The sequence below is a fragment of the Octopus sinensis genome, linkage group LG10 (assembly GCF_006345805.1).
Source record: "Octopus sinensis linkage group LG10, ASM634580v1, whole genome shotgun sequence".
NCBI lineage: Eukaryota > Metazoa > Mollusca > Cephalopoda > Octopoda > Octopodidae > Octopus > Octopus sinensis.
Window position 1 is genome coordinate 40,599,331 of NC_043006.1, and position 22,650 is coordinate 40,621,980.

Here is a 22,650-nt window from a genome sequence, read left to right on the forward strand (position 1 = left end):
ACAGATAGACAGACAGACATATAGATAGATAGATAATAGATAGATAGAGAGAGAGAGAGAGAGAGAGAGAGAGAGAGATAAACAGACAGACAGACAGACTGAGAGAGAGATAGACAGACAGATAGACATACATATAGATAGATAGATAGATAGATAGATAGATAGATAGATAGATAGACAGATAGACAGACAGACAACAGATAGACAGACAGACAGACAAATAAACAGATAGATAGACAAATAGATGGATGGATGGATGGATGGATGGATGGATAGCTAGCTAGATAGATAGATAGATAGACAGACAGACAGACAGACAGACAGACAGATAGATAGATAGATAGATAGATAGATAGATAGATAGATAGATAGATGTGTGTGTATTCACTTTAGCGTAGATGTTCCCCATAGTTTATAGATTTTAAGAGAATTACTTCCCTTGACGCCGGCCTAAAAGCTAATGTTAAATTCATCCGGTGCAATCTGATGTCACTCCATCTCCATCTCGGGGGTTTTTCCTTCCAAGCTCTTTACAGATACACACACAAACATACATACACATAAACACATGTACATACTCTCACGCTCACATATCCATACATTCTAGTACACACACAAACACACACATTTATATATATACACAACATGCAAGGTGGTTCGCGTACGTTGAGGTAACATTCCTATATTTGGTTTTGACGGCTGTTTGCCTTTTTTTTTATATATATTGCACTATATTTATATATATTCCTAGATATCTAAATACTTGTGTTGAACCACAGATATAATGCTGAATTTTATATTCCAAGGGTGTGGTGCACTTTAGCGTTTATTTTCTGTATCTATTGTCAGACTCTCTCATAGATTATCTCATCTAAATCAAACTCTGAATTCCTTCTGTCCCTCGCTGCCAAATCGGATGTAAATGTTATGATATTAATATATATATATATATATATATATATTATATATATATATATATATAATATATATATATATATTTATTATATATGATTTCTTTTAGTTACATTTAATATTAGTTTTTATATATTTTATTATTGATTTAGTTAATCTTAGAATCTGTTTTATCCTATAATCTTGCACATTATTAAAACCATATATGTTTTTAACATAAAATATAACTGCTCAAAAAATTATTTTGAAGTTCGCTTTTTCTCAGACTGAACGATATATATATATATATATATATATATATACGGACTACAAATATACGTGTGTATATAATTAATGTAATATCAGGTTGTTTTGCATTTGAACGATGCACACATGCACTATAAATATATATATATATATATATATATATAATATATATATATATATATATATATATAAATATATTATATGTATGTATGTATATATGTATATATATATAGGATATGTATGTATATATATGTATATATATATATTGTATGTTATGTATAATGTAATATATATATCTGTATATAGATATATATATCATGTATGTATCTATGTATATATATATATATATATATAATATGTATTATGTATATATGTATATATATAGTATATATATATAATATATATGTATGTATATATGTATATATATATATATTATATATGTATATGTATATATATATATATATGTATGTATAAGTATATATATATATTATATATGTATGTATGTATGTATATATGTATATATATATATATATATGTATGTAATGTATGTATATATATATTATATATGTATGTATGTATGTATATGTATATATATATATATGTGTATGTATATATGTATATATATATATATTGTATGTATGTATGTATATATGTATATATATATATATATATGTATGTATGTATATATGTATATATATATATATATATATATATATATGTATGTATGTATATGTATATATATATATATGTATGTATATATGTATATATATATATGTATGTATTATATATATATAATATATATATATATGTATGTATGTATTATGTATATATATAGATATATATGTATGTGTATATATGTATATATAGATATATGTATGTATGTATATATGTATTATATAGATATATATATATGTATGTTATATATGTATATATATATATATATATATGTATGTTAATATATATGTATGTATATATGTATATATATATATATATATCATTCTGTTAGAAGATAAACATTATATACGCACATGTATGTGTAATGTATATGGCGAACAAGCAAAGCACATTGTGTATGTGTTGAATAATATATATGTGTGTGTGTGTGTATCGATCTTGTTTAAATATATAATATATAAATTTGCTCGATCGATCATACGATCATAGTAAAAAGCCACTATTGTATTTATACATGCGTATGTGTGTGACTTAATCTTGAGTCTTGTTGCTATTTACTAATTAGTGCGGCTGTTTGTGTGTATGTGTATCTGTCCACATCTATATGTGTATGTGCGTGTGTGTATGTTGTGATCGTAATTATATTGTTAATCAATTTCAGACACCGGTACAATACATTGTAACTTTCACTTCTGACCATGTCGGTTGTCTTTATGGTTTTTATTATTTTTTTCTATTTTATTTTCTTCCTTCTCGTTATTGTTGATTCCATTTAGAATTACATGTTTCTCCTCGTTCAAGTTGTTCCTATGTCCAAAATACATATTTCTAAATTCTGACTCTGAAATGCATAAAAGCGCCGAGCCATTAAATCTTTTGCTTTCTGCATATTTAACGAGTGTTTCGTTTTTAATATTCCTCCGCTATTAAATACAAAGTTCACTTTTTGATTACTCATCTTTGTAACAGGCAGCCTCCTTCCCATGGCAACCGATTCCACTTTATATGGGGTGGGTATATTAAGCAGTTACTTGATGTAAGAGATAAAATTACCAGCAAGTTGAGACTACTTCTCAGTTTCGATTCTCGACCTGGATCCTAATCCACTCCACTTCACCGTGGGACATTTTATGTCGTTAATGTCTTTGTGGCTGGTGAGGTACGGGCATCACAACATATTCTAGCTTTCTCTTCTATAAACCAAAAATATTCTCTTATCGAGAGTAATTAAGATTTCATAATCAGCCCTGTTGACACACGCACGCACGCATACACACACACACACTGCAAAATATGGCCTGGATTGGGCCTTTTCGCAAGTTGTATAAATAATCTCTCCTAATCCACGAAGCGGAAGATCTTAAGAACACGAATGCAATACATTTTGTGTTTATTTTTAAATTTAGAATTACAGAATAAAATTATGGGATCTTTTTTGCTTTCTTTTTCTTTCTCCATCTTCTGCTCATTCATTCTCTCTTTGACTCATTCTGTTCGCATATCTCTTTCTTCCCCTTTCGACTTGAAATCCGAGCGAACTTCATTTTTCGACACAGTTCTACTCGATGCGCATTAACTGTCATCCGAACAGTTTCAAACCCCTATAGTTCCTTCAAATCGCTCGTCACAATTACTGCCATGGTAGTTTTCTGTCGTGAACGAAGGTTTCCTTCTCAAAACAGTGCTGGCAGGTTTATATTGCCAGTGAATAAATATTATGTTCTGTAGCTCAGTGCTTTAGAAATAAAAAAGAATCCCCTTACTTGACACACAGGTCAAGGGCGATAACAGGGAAAGCATCCGATCCTAAAATACCACTTCAAATAAGTATGTATCCAACTTAGTCATTGAAAACTGGACTTAATAATAATACAAGTTGTGTTTGTGATTATAGTCATCGTCGTTGTTTTAACGTCCACTTTTCCATGTTTGCATTGATCAGACGGATTTTGTGGAAGCAGGTTTTCAAGCCGTTCTGTTGCCAACTCTATCTTGTTTTTCTAAGCAAAGTGATATTTCCACATAGCTAAACATGTTTTCATGGAGGATTGGAAACAAACGTCACACATATATACGATGTGCTTCTTTCACTTTCCGTCTACCAATTCCACTCATGTCTTTGGTCAATCTGGGGCTATAGCTGAAGACACTGGACCAGGGCTTCATACAATGGTACTGAAGCCAGAATCACATGATTGGAAAGCAAACTTCTTAACCATAGAACCATGCATGTATATCTATGTGTGTGCATGTATACTCTTTTACATGCTTCAGTCATTTGACTGCAGCCATGCGAGAGTACCGCCTTTGGTCGAAGAAATCGACCCGGGACTTATTCATTGTAAGCCTAGTACTTATTCTATTGGTCTATGTTGCTGAACCGCTTTCGGGGACATAAACACATCAACATTAGTTGTCAAGCGATGGCGCAGGTGTGTTGGGGGACAAACAAAGACACACATACATAGATATATGTACATATACACGACAAGCTTCTTTCAGTTTCCGTCTACCAAATCCATTCACAAGGCTTTGGTTAGCCCAAGGTTATTGTGGGAGACACTTGCCCAAGGTGCCATGCAGTGGGACTGAACCTGGAACCATGTCACTGGGAAGCAAGCTTCTTACCACACGGCCATGCCTGATGTTTTCTTGAGGTAACAAGTTCAAAAGAAGCCACTTAGAATAATGTACTCAAAAATAAGTCTGAGAGTGAATAAAATCCTGAAGAACCATGAGTGAAACAAAATATATTTTGTCAGACTAACAGTTATGGATGAAGCATAAATATATTTTGGGGCTAACCAAAGCCTTGTGAATGGATTCGGTAGACGAAAACTGAAAGAAGCTTGTCGTGTATATGTACATATATCTATGCATGTGTGTCTTTCAGTTTCCGTCTACTAAGTTCACTCACAAGGCTTTGATTGACCTGAGACTATAGTAGAAGACACTTAACCAAAGTGCTATGCAGTGGGACTGAACCCAGGACCATGTGGTTGGGAAGAAAACTTCTTGCCACACCTAAGCACCATTTTTTAAAATTACGTTTTGAGTTCAAATCTTGCCAAAATCAACTTTACCTTTAATATCTCAAGGGTCGATAAAATAAAGTACCAAACAATCAAGTACCAAGAAATTTGGGAGTGATATAGTCAACTTGTCTCCCTCCCCTCAAAACAAACTGGTATCCCATTCAGGGCAATGTTATGATCTTCATCACTTATATGTTATAATGGGTGAGGGTGACCCCCTTCGGTCATGAATGACCATAGGATTGCACCTAGGAAGTTACCCTCCAAGGCACAAGTCCGGGCAAGGTTGTTTATGGAGAACCAGCAGTCCACCCATGCATACCATCCTCCCTTCTCTACGCCACTGATATTATCTAAGGGAAAGATAAGGGCCATGATACAGCTTGGCACCAGTGATGTCGTAACTCATTTCTACAGCTGAGTTAACTGGAGCAATATGAAATATAGTATCTTGCTCAAGGACACAACTCACAGCCCAGTCCAGAATTCGAACTCACTACCTCATGATCATAAGCTCGACGCTCTAACCACTGAGCCATGCACCTTCACTTATATGTAACTGGCTTTGTGAGTCCTAGGGCTCAAGAAAATTTTTTTGTTTTATATAGAATAGGAAATAATTTGACAGATGTGTATATCAGATAAGGAAATAATACACTGGTTATTGCCATTGTGAACACTTTATATGTTCAAGTTATTACTGCACGGGACTTGCTGGGGAAATAATTATTGGTGGTGGGAGAAAAAGTGATAAGTAGGAGGAGAACTGCTGAATGGAAGTGAAATAAATCAAGACAGCTGTGAGGAGCAGAGGCCATTATAGTAGCAGTCGAAAAGACCAAGAGAAGAGATGATGTACCTCTGGGCCAGAGACTGAAGTATGTCTATGTATGATGGTGATTTCATATATTTGTGTATGTACCGTCCAACCCATGCTAGCATGGAAAGCGGACGTTAAATGATGATGATGATGATGATGTATGTGTGTGTCTATATATATATATATATATAGACACGTAAGAGAACCATCCGATCATGGCCATTGCCAGGCACATAAAAAACACCATCCGATCGTGGCCGTTTGTCAGCCTCGTCTGGCACGTAAAAGCACCCACTACACTGACGGAGTGGTTGGCGTTAGGAAGGGCATCCAGCTGTAGAAACACTGCCAGATCAGACTGGGTCTGGTGCAGCCTTCTGGCTTCCCAGACCTCAGTTGAACCGTCCGACCCATGCTAGCATGGAAAGCAGACGTTAAACGATGATGATGATGACATATATATATATATATATATTATATATATATATGCATGCTTATACACACACACATGAATTAACATGTCTCTCTCTGTCCATTCCACATTTTCCCCTTAATTTTAATTAGTAAAGCGAAAAAAAAGAAAACAACATATACATAGAAATTTAAAAAAATAACAAAATAAACAGGAATGAGTAAGAAATGTGAAAGAACATGTGTCACACATCAAAAGACAAAAGAAGCGACCTGGCAAGAACAAGATCATCATCATATATATATATAAAACTTAGAACAAACAACATATAATCCTCTATTTCTCTAATATCGAGGTCTCATTCTTTTGTTGTTACTTTTTATCATAATTATTATTATTATTATTGTATATATATAGGCATGGCTGTATGGTAAGAAAATTGCTTCCCAACCACATGGTTCCAGGTACAGTCCCACTGCATGGCACCCTGGGCAGTTGTTTTCTACTATAGCCTCAGGCCAATCAAAGCTTTGAGAGTGGATTTGGTAGATAAAAGCTAAAAGAAGCCCATCATACGTACATGTGTGTGTGTGTGTGTCTTGTTTGAGTCAGTCTCTTACTGTTCTGGGTTTCACCTGTGGATGCACAGACTCTTCAGTTGTAATTTACCTGAAGACCCTGTGCACCCACTGGCAATAATCAGGGTAGCAAGGGACCGATGCAATCCAAGTAAAAATATCATTAATCTCTACTCTGGTCTCAAGTACTCGCTTCCGACAGCCAACACTAAGCAGAAACATCCCCACCACCACCCACTCACCCTCTCCATTCCCTGGTCCACTTCACTATATACACCTCCCTGTAACTCAAGTGTATGGCCCCTTCACTCCCTACCCCATCAGATCTTAACCAGCTCTCTCTCTCTCTCTCCTGCTTCAGATACAGAGGCAATAATGAGTTGCGATAGCAAGATATTACAAATATACATTATGTACATTTGACTGATATTTGTCCTCATCTTGTTTGTTGTTAACACAACATTTCGGCTGATATACCCTCCAGCCTTCATCAGGTGTCTTGGGGAAATTTTGAACCTGGGTTCTCATTCCTAATGTATTTTTCAATGTTGTTGTTGTTATTATTATCATTATTATTATTATTCAGGTCACTGCCTAGAATTGAACTCGGAATCTTGGGGCTAGTAGCCCGCACTCTTAACCACTATGCCATATGGCGTAGAACTGTATTACAGATATACTTATTATAAACCTCTCCCTCTTCCTCTCTCACTCCTCTTTCTTCCTTGTGATCTGTGTTTCTCTTGCTCTCTTAACCTCTGTCACTGTCTTTCATTCCCCCTATCTTCCTCTCTATCACTTTCAGCATTCCTATTTGCTCTCTCTCTCTCTCTCTCTCTCTCATCTGAGATAGCTATGTTTCTGTATTGATGTAGGACACCCTTTTCCTCAGTGCTAGCTCCATTAGTTGAGGGGTTTGGTCCTGCAACTGATCTATGTAAATGTCATTTTCTCTAATCCATCATGTTTCCTTTTTATCTGTATTTTATCATATCTGTTATTAATGTGATGGGAGTGCAATAGCCTAGTAGTTAGGGCAGCAGACTCTCAATCGGAGGTTCATGGTTTCGATTCCCAGATCGGGCGTTGTGTGTGTTTATTGAGCAAAAACACCTAAAAGCTCCACGAGGCTCCGGCAGTGGGTGGTGGCGACCCCTATTCTACTCTTTCGCCCCAACTTTCACTCTTTCTTCCTGTTTCTTGAGTAACGCTGCGATGGACTGGTGTCTCGTCCAGCTGGGGGGGTGGGGACACATACGCCACAGAAACCGGGTCCATGAGCCTGGCTAGGCTTGAAATGATAAATAAATTATTAATGTGATGAGCTGGCAGAATCATTGGCACACAAAATGCTGGCAGCATTTCTTCCAGTTCTTTACATTGTAATTTGAAACACCACCTAGATCAACTGTGCTTTTCATCATTTAGGGATCGATAGAATAACTAGTAGTCAAACACTGGGGTTGATGTAATTGACTTAGCCTCTCCTCTCAAAATTGCTGGCCTTGTACCAAAATTTGAAACTGTTATATCTGTTGTTTTTTGTTTATCTCTCAGATGTATCATTGTGTAAACAAAATGAGGGAAAAACTGAAATGTCCTTTGCTGCCCTCTTCATTATGAACGGGAATTTGATTTGATACCAGTAATTTCCACAGGTTAGTAACTCCATTTATCTTTCCCTCCATTGTTGTTATTACCATCATTGTCATGATCAGTAGCTGTGACCAAATCCACTTAGTCATCTAAGCATATTCAGAGCATAACATGTGGTGAGAATTAGTTATTTAGATTGAGTAAAACAGAATGACTATAGCAAATTATTTTTAATCAACAGAAGATAAATTTTGAGCAGTAATTTATTTTCCATATTTTTTTATCTTATCAACATGTGACCCTTTTATATTTTACTCTGACACATCTTCTCCACCATCCTGTTTCTTTTCCAAATGGAGTGGTGACCATGTACTTCCCCCACCACAAGACACCTGTTCTTGTCCTCTGTCATACTTTAACCTCACATATTCTAGCATACAACCACTTCTCTTTTACTCTCTTATACTTGTTTTAGTCATTTGACTGGCCATGCTGGAGCACTGCCTTTAGTCGAGCAAATCAACCCCAGGACTTATTCTTTGTAAGCCTAGTACTTATTCTATCGGTTTCTTTTGCCGAATCGCTAAGTTATGGGGACGTAAATACACCAGCTTTGGTTATCAAGCGATGTAGGGGGGGGGGCAAACAGACACAAACACACACACACACACATATATACACATATACAACAGGCTTCTTTCAGTTTCCGTCTACCAAATCCACTCACAAGGCTTTGGTCGGTCTGAGGCTATAGTAGAAGACACTTGCCCAAGGTGCCACGCAGTGGGACTGAACCCGGAACCATGTAGTTGGTAAGCAAGCTACTTACCGCACAGCCACTCCTGAATATTTAAAATCGTTTTCTCTGTATAGTGATGAACTGAATTTTCAAGTTTTCAAGCTACTTACCACACAGCCACTCCTACTTCCTTCAATATTAATTCTCCCCTCAGTTGGTGGGGGTTTTGTCCTGTGAATTACTCTGTGACCTCACTAGTACCGGTGCCACATAAAAAAATACTCAGTACAATCTGGAAAGTGGTTGGCATTAGGTAAACCATCCAACCAGAGAAACCATGCCGAAGCAGATTGTGGAGCCTGGTGCAGTCCTCTGGCTCTCCAGCTCCTGTCGATCATCCAACTCAAACCAGCATGGAAAACAGAAGTTAAATGATGAAGATTAGGGTCATAATGGTCGTAGGCTTAGCTGTGTGGTAAGAAGCTTGCTTCCCAGCTACATGGTTCCAGGTTCAGTCCCACTGTGTGGTACCTTAGGCAAGTGTTTTTTGCTAAAGCTTCAGCCTGACCAAAGCCTTGAGAGTGGACTTGGTAGATGGAAACTGAGAGAAGCTTGTGTGTGTGTGTGTGTTTGTCCCCTGCCACCACTTGGCAACCAGTGTTGATGTTTACATCTCTAACTTAGCAGTTCATCAAAAGAGACTGACTGAATAAGTACCAGGCTATAAAGCAAATTAGTACTGAGCTCAATTCATTTGACGAAACTTTCTTCAAGGCAGTGCCCCAGCATGGCCACAGTCTTATGACTGAAACAAGTTAAAGATAAAAGATAATACCTCCTTTATTAAATTTTTATAGAAATTACTAAAAAAAGATCAGGACATATTTAACAAAATTTTAGTGGGTCTTCATACTTCATCAGTCATTGGTAACATAATATACTTCTTAAGGTGGCGAGCTGGCAGAAACGTTAGCACGCCACGTGAAATGCTTAGCTGTATTTTGTCTGTCTTTACGTTCTGAGGTTGACTTTGCCTTTTGTCCTTCCGGGGTTGATAAATTAAGTACCAGTTGCACACTGGGGTCAATCTAATTGACTGGCCCCCCCTCTCCAAAAATTTCGGGCCTTGTGCCTGCAGTAGAAAAGAATATTAAGCAGGATGAAGACAGCGAGCTGGCAGAAACATTAGCATACTGGGCAAAATGCTTCACGGTATTTCGTCTGTGCTTACATTCTGAGTTCAAATTCCACCGAGGTCATCTTTGCCTTTTCATCCTTTCGGAGTTGATAAATTAAGTACCAGTTGTGCACTGGGGTCGATCTAATTGACTGGCCTCCTCTCCCCAAAATTTCAGGCCTTGTGCCTGGAGCAGAAAAGAATATCCTTTAAATATTTTTTATCTTGACAAAGATTGGGTGCAAGGATATATTTAAAATCTAATAAGTGTTGTACTTGATTTCAATATTTCATTTCTAAAACAAAATCATGTCTTCTCTAAACTCTGGGTGCCTAGCAAAGTCTCCCATTGTACGCTCACGGCATCACCATCCTTTCCCAGGATCATTCCTGGTCTAGATCTACAGTCTTCCACTGAGCCATTGCTTGATGAATCTAAGCCATGCTTTTAAAGTTAATTTATCTGCTTCTTCCTGTTACTAACCATTCTTCAACCATAAACTGGTTGTCAACCCTCAAACTAATAGAAATATGTAAAATGGTCAAGAGAAGGAATTAGAAATGTCTGATGCTGCTTGTTAGATGTGCCAACGACAAGGGAATGTGTTGGTATGTGATAACTCAAATATAGAAGTCAGCTGAGGAAAAGATAGCACTGAACTACTGTATTTCATGGCATAAAAGATGCACACTAATTTCAGCAATGCATATTGAGGAAAAAAGTTTTGGGTTCATTAAAGCATGGAATATAGACCCAACTTCGCGTATAGGAAGGACCCACTGTGATTTTTTTGTGATATTTTGTTTTGGCATTTTGTGATGAGAGTACGTCTTACATGCCATCAAATACGGTAATGTATTTATTGGGAAGACGTTCGTGTGTAACTTACGTGAAATGCAGAAAACGATGGACTGTAAGAGTAACTGGGAATTAAAAAGTATCAGATAATGGATCCAAGGGAGATAACTTCAGTAGTAGGCATACTAAGTGGGACAAATGAGCAGCTACGTATGGATGGAAAACCGTTGTGTGTCGACATGGAAAGAAGTAAAGTCAGGTTTAAGGATGTTGAGTCTCACAGACAAAATCTCAGTGCAAGGTCAGGACAAATGATTTGTATATGGTAGAACTGTCCTTCCTGTGTGAACTTGGGAAAATAGATATGGAAACGGGTGATAGTGATGCTGCAAGTTTGACTTTGTTACAAAAAGAAAAGTTATTTTGTCGTTTTGTTGTATTAATATTAAAAACTTAATAAATTTCAAATATTGTTTTCTTTCAGTTGCCTGACCTGCCACAGCACGTGTCCCACTTTTGATGCATCTGTTGTCCAGCTTACATAATCGTTGCCCTGCCTTGCCACACCAGTTTTCCAGCTTTCTTTAGCAGCTGTACAACTTACCACACAACAGTTGTCCAGTTTATCACAGTTATTGTCGTCCCACCTTCCTGTAGCAACTTCTCCACCATACCTTTACCAGCGGCTGTTTTCTGTTTGGCATAAAACACCAGTTACCCAACGTTATTTACACCGATAATGTAGCTTCCCACACACATTCCCCAACAAAACAGTTAAACCTCATAACAGTGCCTAGTTGTTTAATTTAAACTACCATTTGCCTAAGTTACTCTGCCAGTAGTGCCAAAATGAATGACATTGCAAAAGATAGATTTGACAACCAAAATGGATGTTGTCAGTTGGAAGAGGATAGCAATCACACATTTGAGGTGTCCTCTGATGACATTTGCAAGTTTGGCATTTGTGACATAGGCCTCATTGTGGAACAGGAACTCATAGAGTGTCACAAACAGGTCTTGTCAGAAAACAGTCAGTACTTCAAAGCAATGTTTGAAAGTACTATGAAAGAAAAATCTCAAAAGACTATAGACCTTAAATGTGTGTCGCTCAATAGCTTCAAAGTGATTTTAGATTTCTGTTATAGTAAACCAGCCCCTCTTCTCATCGACCGTGACAACATCTTTGATGTAACACGCATTGCTGATATGTTGAATTTTTCTGAAGTATTCTCATTATGCAAGAATTTCTTATGGAGTCTTGTAAGTCAGAACTGTTTTGATGTCCTCATGCTAGCCTCCACTTTGTTCATAAAAGATCTGCACAACTACTGCACTGCTTATGTCCTCTGGAATTTCAAAACCATCAAAGACAATGAAGATTTTGTCTTCTTAACTAAAGATGAGCTACAGAACTATCTCAGTGACAGCAGACTTAATACAGTTTCAGAGCTTCCTGTGTATAAAAGTATTATTACATGGGTAAGTGTTAAATACTTCTAGTAACCATCTTTCTTTCAGACACTAATCTTATGTAGCCTGTTTATATTTCCTACATTCATCTGTGTTTGTATCATTGAGATAGAAGATCCCTTGTTTTATTGCTGCCTCCTCATCACCTTCGTCTATTTCCTTCATCTTCACTTTGTCATCTCTAACTCTTATCTCTTCTCTAGGGCATGAGACATCTTGGCATTGCTCATTCGACATTCATTTATTTCATATCAGACTTTAAATCAGGGGTTCCAAACCATTTTTTAATATCCAGACCAGATCCAAAACCTGAAATTTTGCAAGGGGCCGCACCAAAAAAAGTAAAACACAAATCAATTAAAGAAAAATTTATTATATTTGTTGAGGGAAGACTGTCAAGAGCTGCCAAAAGGTTGCTTGAGGGCCACATGTGATCCTAGGGGCTGTGCTTAAGAATCACTCTTTGAATGCTTCTTTCATTTTAATGTTTCTCTTGTTTTCTTCCTCCCTCTCTCCTCTCTCTCTCTATTTATCTCTCTCCTCCATTTTGTGTGTGTGTGTGTATATATATATATATATATATATATATATCTGTGCACATTTGTGTGTGTTTGTCTCCAGCACTGAAAATTACTATTGCCCAAACAGGTTGAATGTCCAGTCAGCCAAACAGCTGTCCCCCATCATCTCATTCCAACTTAACTATATCATCTCTTTCATTCACTCACTCACTCTCTCTCTCTCCTCCCTGCCATCATCTCTTCTTCACCTCACCCTCTACAACCACTGCTTCACTGCTTCAGCTTGTACCACAATTGTTTCATTGCTCCCCCCTTTTCTACAGCTACTACAATCATTGTCACATCATTACTTTGGCCATCCCCACTACACTTCTTTAGCTGTAATCAAAACCACACCACCACTACCATAACTACTGCTACACTGCAACAACCACTGTCATGCCACTGTAACCACCAACCAACCAACCAACTTGTTCAGTTATTGCTTCTCCTACCATCAGGGTGATCCATTTAGTATATGCTAGTTACATACCACATGAAATAACTCACCCCTGCAGCAAGACACTTGTTCTCGTCCCTCTATCATACTTTAACTTCTCATCACCTTGCTATAAATCCACTTCCCCCAATACACATAAGTTGAGGGTCTTCTCTTGCAAGTTACTAGTGACAGTGGGCATGTAAAAAGCACCCAGTACACTCTATAAAGGGGTTGGTATTAAGAACGCCATCCAGCCATAGAAACCATACCAAAGCAGACATTGGTGTGTGTGTTTATTATCTTTTAATGAGTTGTTATTGTTAATTGCAAATATTCTTAAGTAAAGTCTTGTAATTTATTTAAACCATTTCCATTTCACTAGGAAACTCAATGTTATATGTATGGTAAATATCACACAGAATGGAGGATAAGGTTCGTGGATGTTATGACAATGATGTTTCTCACAAAAGCATGATCATGATGGATTAAGTAGACACTAACAATGAACCTTATCATCCAAATCACGTAAGTCTGTATCTGCAATGGCCTTAATAAGTTCCATGTGTGAACCTCAGCACTTGTTGCATTTGACCCAGATGTGCTCATGTGCGTGATGGTGGCTTGCATACAGCAGTGTATTGTGCTCCCTGGCTACCAAACAGCTAGACTGTGTGATCCCTCTCAAAGTAAACTGTGCTTTCATGGTATATATATCTTTTGCCATCATGCCTGGTTGATTGCTGGACTGTGTTACCTTTTTTGTTGGCTCACTCTGACTCAACTTCAGCATAGCTTTAGAGAAATTTCTGTATCGTTTCCACTGCCCACCTCTTGACCAGTGGCTCTTATGCAATAAATAGAGGTAGCTGTAACAAAGAACTGAAACCTAATCACAAATCAGCTTCAGAGGATTCTTACCTTTCCTCTATACCATTTCATCAATCATTCAAACAAATACGAGGGTGAGTCAAAAAGTAATGCCATTTTGTTTAGGACAGGTATAATTACCAACACAGGAACATGTATCATGCATCAAAATGAAGCTGGTCCTCTATGGATCACATCCCTACTTCTCAACATAGTCACCGTTTCTCTCAATAGCAATGTTCCACCTTCAAATGAGAGCACGAATCCCTGCCCTGTAAAATTTTGTTGACTGTTCTGTGAGCCACTTCTTCACCACAGTTTTCACTTACTCGTCACTAGAATAATTTAGCACCTTCAGACTATCATCTCTTCAGCCCCATGAAAGAGGGCTTGAGAGGCAAACATTATTCCAGTGATGAGGAAGTGAAAACTAGTGAAGAAGTGGCTCAAAGAACAGTCAACAGAATTTTATGAGGCAGGGATGCATGCTCTCATTTGAAGGTAGAACATTGCTATTGAGAGAAATGGTGACTATGTTGAGAAGTAGAGATGTGATCCACAGAGGGCCAGCTTCATTTTGATGTATGATACATGTTCCTGTGTTGGTAATTATACCAGTCCTAAACAAAATGGCATTACTTTTTGACTCACCCTCATATTATATTTGATGGCATAAAAGATACACAAGCATATTAGATGCACCCCAATTTCAGCAGTGCATATTCAGGTAAAAAAAAAGATTTTAGTGCATTAAAGCTTAAGGGAGGCCCAACTTCACATAAAGGATGTGGAGTGACTTTTTTTAAGACGTTTTTTCTTAAAAAGTGCATCTTATGTGCCATTAAATATGGTAAATCATAACTGTGTCACTTATTACAAACTTGTCACCAGTTCAAATACACTTGAGGCATTTCTGAACCCATAAGAAAGCCATTCATTATATTTTATCATGGAGAAAATTTCACACTACAGACAAACATGCTGAATCAGTTCACAGTGTTCCCTATCCAGACTGTCGGATACATGCCTTTCAGAGTGATTATCTCCTCTCAGCAACAGAGGCTTGAAAGGCAGATGCTTTGAACTGACACCAAAGACAGATCCTTCTTATGATACTCTTATCATCATTCAATGACTGGTTGTGCTATTCAGCTGTTCACTTCATATGTTCACTTAACAATATAAAGCGTGACAGGCCACGATTGTGGCTGTCAGGCACAGGCCAATAGGCCACGATTGTGGCTGTCAGGCACAGGCCAATAGGCCACGATTGTGGCTCAGATAGATGCATTTAATTTATGGGCGTTTGTTGGGGTCTAATTTCACTCAAACACTCTGATACCCACCAGAATGCAAGAGGACTAATAGTTCAACTAATGACTTTTCAGATGATGTAAAACTTACCACCGTTATATACTAAGAAGATATTTTAACTATTTTTTTTGTTTTTTTATGTGTGCATGATAGTCTCATTTTCATAAAATGTGCTCAGCAGTCCATGGTATGTAAGTTCAAATCCCAGCGCTTTATGGGTTAATGTTCTAAATAAGTTTGTTGCTATTTTATTATTATTACAACTACTGTCAACTATTATTTCTAATATTAATAATAATAATAACAATGATATTTATCAAGATAAATCATGATCCCGGACAACGGACGAAATATTTCAAAGAACTATTTTCATCGTGTGTCCATGTTGGTTTAATGTCCAGTGAAGAATTAGAAGTTCTTCAAGAATCAGACCTGGTGAAATCCACTCCGAATGTTTTACAAACAGTCGAGTCAGCTTATGTTGATCAAGATTCAAGTGCAGCAAATAATGACTCAGTAAGTGAACCGCATCCTTTTCTTCATCTTCCTGTATATCTGAGTGTGTGTGTGTGTGTGTGTTTTGAGTAAGGGAATATTTCCCTGCATATTACTCTTTTATTTGTTTCAGTCGTTTGACTGTGGCCATGCTGGAGCACTGCCTTTTGCCGAACAAATCGACCCCAGAACTTATTCTTTTGTAAGCCTAGTGCTCATTCTATTGGCCTCATTTGTCAAACCGCTAAGTTATGGGAATGTAAACACATCAACATCGGTTGTCAAACGATGGTGGCAAGACAAACAGACAGACACACACATATATATACGACAATCTTCTTTCAGTTTTCGTCTACCAAATCCGCTCACAAGGCTTTGGTTGGCCTGAGGCTATCGTAAAAGACACTTGCCCAAGGTGCCATGCAGTGGGACTGAATCTGGAACCATGTGGTTGGTAAGCAAGCTACTTACCACACAGCCGCTCCTGCAGCTTTTTTTTTTTTGTTTACACAAAGATTTTTATTCAACTGTCTTCTGTAGTAGAAAAAATTTGTGTATGTTTGTGTAGCTGGTACTGGTGCCATGTGAAAAGCACCCATTGCACTCTGTAATGTAGTTGGCATTATACACACACACATACATATATATATACACACATGTAATATATATATATATATACACACACACACATAATATACACACAGAGGGCACACATACATACACATAATATACACGCAAAGAGCTTCCACACAGTATCTGTTTATCAAATTCACTCAGAAGGCTCTAGTCAAGCTGCGACTGGACCCAAAGCCACATGGTTATAAAGTGAACTTCTCACTTGCACAGCAATCTGCATTGTATGTCTGTCCATTCTCAAGATTTACCATTGAGTTTAATTCTTAGTAAAGCAGAGTAAACTTGAAAAACATTTGTTTGTTTTGTATTTTGTTATCGTATCACAGTATAGTTTTTATATTTTGTTTCTTGTTTGCAATTCATTTCTAGACTGGAGGTTCGAAGAAGCCTTCTCATCTACGACAGATTCCTCAAGCGCTGTTGTGGGTTGGTGGAGACAAGAGCAAACTCTGCGATAAACCGAGTCCCCATTGGAATGTAATGCGATGGGATGCTACTGCCAAAGAATATGTCAAGCTAGATGATATGTACCCTGTGACGTCACCGGTGGAAGCTGACATGGGTTACAGGGTGTGCAGTTTGGGTAAGAGAACAGTCTATTACATATCATCATTGTCATCATCATCATCGTCATCATCATCATCATGAAACACTTGTCTCTTTAATTATCATATTTGTAATTGATGTCCAGTGTCATCAATGATTATTTTTACAAATATCGTCATCATTATTGTAGTTGTTTTCACAATCATCATTAGCAGCAGCATCATTATTATTGTTATTATATTCAAATTCTGCCGAGGTCAACTTTGCCTTTCGTCCTTTCAGGATCATTGAAATAAGTACCAGTTATGCACTAGGGGCGATGTAACTGGCTTACACCACTCCCACCAAATTTCAGACCTTGTGCCTATAGTAGAAAGATTATTATTATTATTATCATTATTATTATTATTAAGGTAGAGAGCTGGCAGATTTGTTAGTATGCCAGGCAATATGCTTAGCAGCATTCCATCCATCTTTACATTCTGAGTTCAAATTCTGCCAAGGTTGACTTTGCCTTTCATCCTTTCGGGGTTAATAAAATAAGAACCAGTTGAATATTAGGGTCGATGAAATCGATTTAACTCCTCCCTCAAAATTGTTGGCCTTGCACCAAAATTTGAAACCATCATCATTATTATTATTGTTGGGTGAGAGAGCAGTGTATGTCATCAGAGTGATACTGGGGTACAAATATACAAAGCCCAATATACCCGTCATGGTTACCCATCTGATAAGGGTGCACCAAGCACATGCATCATAACTATATGTGCGCAACATGGTGATCTCATATCGTGATAAACATTGCATGACCTTGCAGGTGGGGCCCAGTTAGAATTTTCTTTAAGTGGATGTTAAAATGATCGTGATATTTCTACAGTTTTTTATTTTCTCTTTTCTCTTCCTATCAAATTGTGCAGGTGTGGAGGTCTATGTATTGGGAGGTGAAGCCAAACTTGGAAGTAACAAATGGCAGATACAGACCTGGGCTTACGATTTATTAAAGAGGAAATGGATCAGAAAAGCATGTCTCCTGCAACCCCGTCGGCACCATGCTGTTTGTGTCCTTGACAACGACATCTATGTGATTGGCGGATTTACCAAATACCGTGAGATTACAGTCAGTGTCCATTGCTACCATTCTAACAATGGTATGTTTACAGATCTTTTATCATTTACGTTTTACTTGTTTCAATCATTGGACCGCGGTCATGCTGGGGCACCGTCTTGAAGGATTGTGTCAGGTAAATGAGCCTCAGTGCTTATATTATAAATCTGGTTCTTATTCTACCAGTTACTTTTACCAAGCTGCTAAGTTATGGGGAAGTAAACAAACCAACACTAAGTTGTAAAGCAGTGAGAAGGAAGGTGGAAGAAACACATAAACACACAGTCACAACAGGCTTCCTCACAGTTTCCACCTATCAAATTCACTCACAGGTGATTGGTTGGCCCGAGGCAATAGACAACTGTAGCCCACAGCGCTGCACAATGACATTGAACCCAAAACCATGCACTTACAAAGCAAGCTTCTGAACCACACAGCCATATTTGTGCCTATCAGTGTCAGTTTCTTTAAGCTGTTGTATTTGCACCTCTAACCAATTGGAATTTTGGGTGGCTGAAGAGGACCCAAATTTCAATACATAATACATTCTCTTTCAGATGTAAAATTAATTTGCAAATTTCCTGTGAGGTAACATTCATAATTGTTGTCCTTCATTTAGTTGTTGTCCTACATTTCAAATAGCAAACTGATAGGATCTCATTAGACCTCACAAAAGATTGAAATCAATTCACTTACTGGACGTTGTCATCAATGCTGAGTTTAACTCTTTTGGTAACCAACCTGTCCAAAATACCCACTGGTTCTTTCAATCAAACTTCCTATTTTAAACACCAAACAAATAATGACAAAATTAATTTCAATAATTTTTCATTATTTGCAGAATTAATTGATATGGTGTTAATTGACTATGAGGCAACTGGTCTGAGTTGTCGTTGTTGAGGTGACCAATTCAGTTTTCTGGTTTCTAGTTCAGTCACCCAAATTTGTTGGCTCCTGTGTGACCATCTGAATCTGTTGTCTCTGGGATGACTGGCTCCCAAGTCTCTTGGCTCTGGTGCAACTGTATTGATCTGGCACAGCTGTTCAGATATGTCGGTGCTCATACAACCAGCCTTAATTCATTGACTCCTTTATAACTGGACTCAGTGTCTTGAAACTAGTATGACTAAGCTTTAATCTATTAGAACCAGTTACAAAATAGATGAAGTCTTAAAGCAACAAATGAATTTTCACTTTTAAAATATCATTTCCTAACATTAATTTTAAATTATTTAGCTTATAGGAGTGGCTGTGTGGTAAGTAGCTTGCTTAACAACCACATGGTTCCAGGTTCAGTCCCACTGCGTGGCACCTTGGGCTAGTGTCTTCTATAGCCTCAGGCCAACCAAAGCCTTGTGGATGGATTTGGTAGACGGAAACCGAAAGAAGCCGTCGTATATGTGTGTGTGTTTGTGTGTCTGTGTTTGCCCCCCCCCCCCAGCATCACTTGACAACCGATGCTGGTGTGTTTACGTCCCCGTCACTTAATGGTTCGGCATGAGAGACCAATAGAATAAGTACTAGGCTTACAAAGAATAAGTCCTGGGGTCGATTTGCTCAACTAAAGGCGGTGCTCCAGCATGGCCGCAGTCAAATGACTGAAACAAATAAAAGAAAAAGAACATTTTTTTATTTTGCCATTAAAAAAAATGAAGACCCTGCACAAACAAACTATTTGAAATTGATGTCTTCTTGTTTTCTTTTTCTCTCATTAACCTACAGATTCCTGGACAGTATGTTCCGACTTAATAAGACCGGAATTTGCTGCTACGGCTGCTGCACTAAACAACAGAGTATATTTATTGAAGACATTGATTATCCAATGTTATAATCCTTCCAGTAATCAGTGGACAATTGTTACCACTGATGTACCACCAGCAATAACTCCTGGCTTTACTGTCATGTCAGCTATTACCGTTGGCAACTCACTCATCATACAAAGTGGCTACAACAACAAACTCTATTTATACGACCCCTATGCCGAAGACCAGGACCAAGCATGGACTTCCCTCGGCTGCTTCAAAGATGTCTTTGGAAGCTGCGCAGAACTGGATGGCAAAATCTATTGCATGGGTAATGACAGTAACCATATGGAAACTTATGATATAGAATCACAGACATTTGGCATTGAGATGTCAGTCTCCTGCCATTTATCTCGGAGTTTCTTAGTAACTGTGCCATTCTACGAGGAGACCATGACATAAAACATTAAACATCTTAATGTCCTTTCACTTGAAAATGAAGATATGTTTTGCTGTAATTTTTCACTTAGGAGAACGCCATAGAGTAGAAGGTAAGCTCCCGATAAACTTGGAGATCAAGTTTCACTTCCAGATCAGAACTGTGTCACTTCACCTACATCACTAATATACTTGGAAAAGGCATGAACATCACAACATCCATTTCGTTCATAACAGTTTTACACTTCACAACCATCACCTACAGATGACAGGAGAAGCCACTACAGAGAACCTTCCCTGAGACATTATGAACAAAATTGTAACAATATCTAATTTCAAGCTACATCTGCCAGCTTTTTGACCTGAAATTTTCTACCATTTATTTTACGAGCTTTTTACTTGTCATGCAATAAGACTTTTATGTATGTATATATATATATATATATATATATGATTTTATATATACATATATATATTTATGATTTTATATATATATATATATATATATATACACATATATGATTTTATACATATACATAGATACATACATGTGTAGTTTATATTAAATTTGCCTTGCAATTTACTCAGTGAAATGCTTACGATTGTCATTGTTAGATCCAGCTGTGGTCAGATTTACTGTGAAACGGATGTTGTCAATAGAACGAAGCATTTGACTGTGTGGCTACTATTAATTGCTGTCTTTAATGCAGGACATGCTGTCCTATGAATTTAGGGGCTGAAAAGATGTAGTCCCTACTCTAAATCCAGGAATTTGTTGAGGCAAGAAATTTTGCCTTTTACTGAGTAGATTAAATGACTACATAGATGTTTCCGAACTGGTTGTTGTCGTTGTTGTTGTGGTCTTAAGTAAAATGGTTGGGGTTTGCCTTCCTGCCATTAAGAAATTTTTGTTTCAATGTCAGAACAGAGATAATAACCATCATGAACAAATTATGTGCTCAGCGTAAGCCCCATCATACAATTAAAAGTCACCAGCACAAAACTGTTGAATATGATTCTATATTTGTGAGAAGAGGAATTTATATCATGCATATTGTTTATATCAGTTGGACGGGTGTCTTAATCTTGATTATTGATTTCACTATATTTCAGCCTTCAGGTATCTTGGGTTGATTTCGATTTCTGAACCTAACCCTTTATTTCATCCATGAAGGTACAGTTCTCATTCACTTCTCTCTGTGTTTTGTGACATGTTTAATTTCAGTTGATACTTTGTGAATTACCTCAGTGTCTTGCATAGTGCAAGTAGATAAAGATGTTGGTTAATGCGGTGCAAACACCAACAGGTTCTGAGTTCAATCCCAGGCAAAGCAATAAGATATTCACAAAAAAGTCCACTGAAGAAAAAATGTTATGAAACGCAGAGAGCAGAATGGAAACGATGTACCCTCATGGATCTAATAAAGGTTCAGGCTCAAAATTCTAACACAAGCGAGTTCAACACAAAACACTTGAAGAAGGCCGATGAATACAACAGCCAAAATGTAGTGAAATCTGCAATCAAGACGACAACACCTGTCCACTTAATATAAACAGTATACGCAACAAAACTGTTTATTTTTTCAATCCAGATTCTATTCCATTGTGCCTGTCAAAGATATCTATTGTTTGTTTCCACGACTGGCTTGCAAGACATGTTAATGGCAGAGTGATGTACATGACCTCTCAACTGGAAACATGTTGGTAAGCCTGGGAACACACCCCATGGTACTTTATGGAAAACCTATAATAAGCAGGGCTAATTACAAAGTCCATCTGCTATGGTGATCAAGGCCCTCTGTTGATTCATTTTCTCTTTTGGCACCTTATGGTGAATTTCCTCTATGGCATTGGGGTCTTCTATATTTGCTAGCACTTTACGGAGCGCTTATTTTATGGTGACCATTTTTAACCTGCCTCAGTAATTAATTATCACTAATTACAGCTAAAAATAAGTGTATATAAATAACAAACAGCAAATATCATGCATTCATTCTTTCACTTAACATTTATTTATTTATTGAATTAAAAAATATATAAACATAC

The 22,650-nt window shown here is 37.3% G+C and overlaps 1 protein-coding gene across 2 annotated transcripts; it reads left to right on the forward strand.

Moving 5' to 3' along the window:
- Positions 1-456: 456 nt before the first annotated feature.
- On the forward strand, positions 457-22,650 carry LOC115216512 (kelch-like protein 30). 2 transcript variants are annotated; one of them, XM_036506593.1, is made up of 7 exons: positions 457-671; positions 8,236-8,336; positions 11,474-12,468; positions 15,964-16,158; positions 17,143-17,356; positions 18,237-18,467; positions 20,147-22,650. In XM_036506593.1, exons 3-7 carry the CDS (start codon positions 11,839-11,841, stop codon positions 20,626-20,628), a joined length of 1,752 nt encoding a protein of 583 aa, XP_036362486.1. In that variant the 5' UTR covers positions 457-671; positions 8,236-8,336; positions 11,474-11,838; the 3' UTR covers positions 20,629-22,650. The 2 variants fall into 2 exon arrangements, with proteins under 2 accessions (XP_036362486.1, XP_029641808.1); XM_029785948.2 differs by lacking the exon at positions 8,236-8,336.

Coding starts and splice junctions, on each gene's coding strand:
- LOC115216512 (XM_036506593.1), top strand. CDS start 11,839: ATGAATGACATTGCAAAAGATAGATTTGACAACCAAAATGGATGTTGT. Junction 12,469..15,963: donor ATAAAAGTATTATTACATGG/GTAAGTGTTAAA, acceptor ATATTTATCAAG/ATAAATCATGATCCCGGACA. Junction 18,468..20,146: donor TTGCTACCATTCTAACAATG/GTATGTTTACAG, acceptor ATTAACCTACAG/ATTCCTGGACAGTATGTTCC.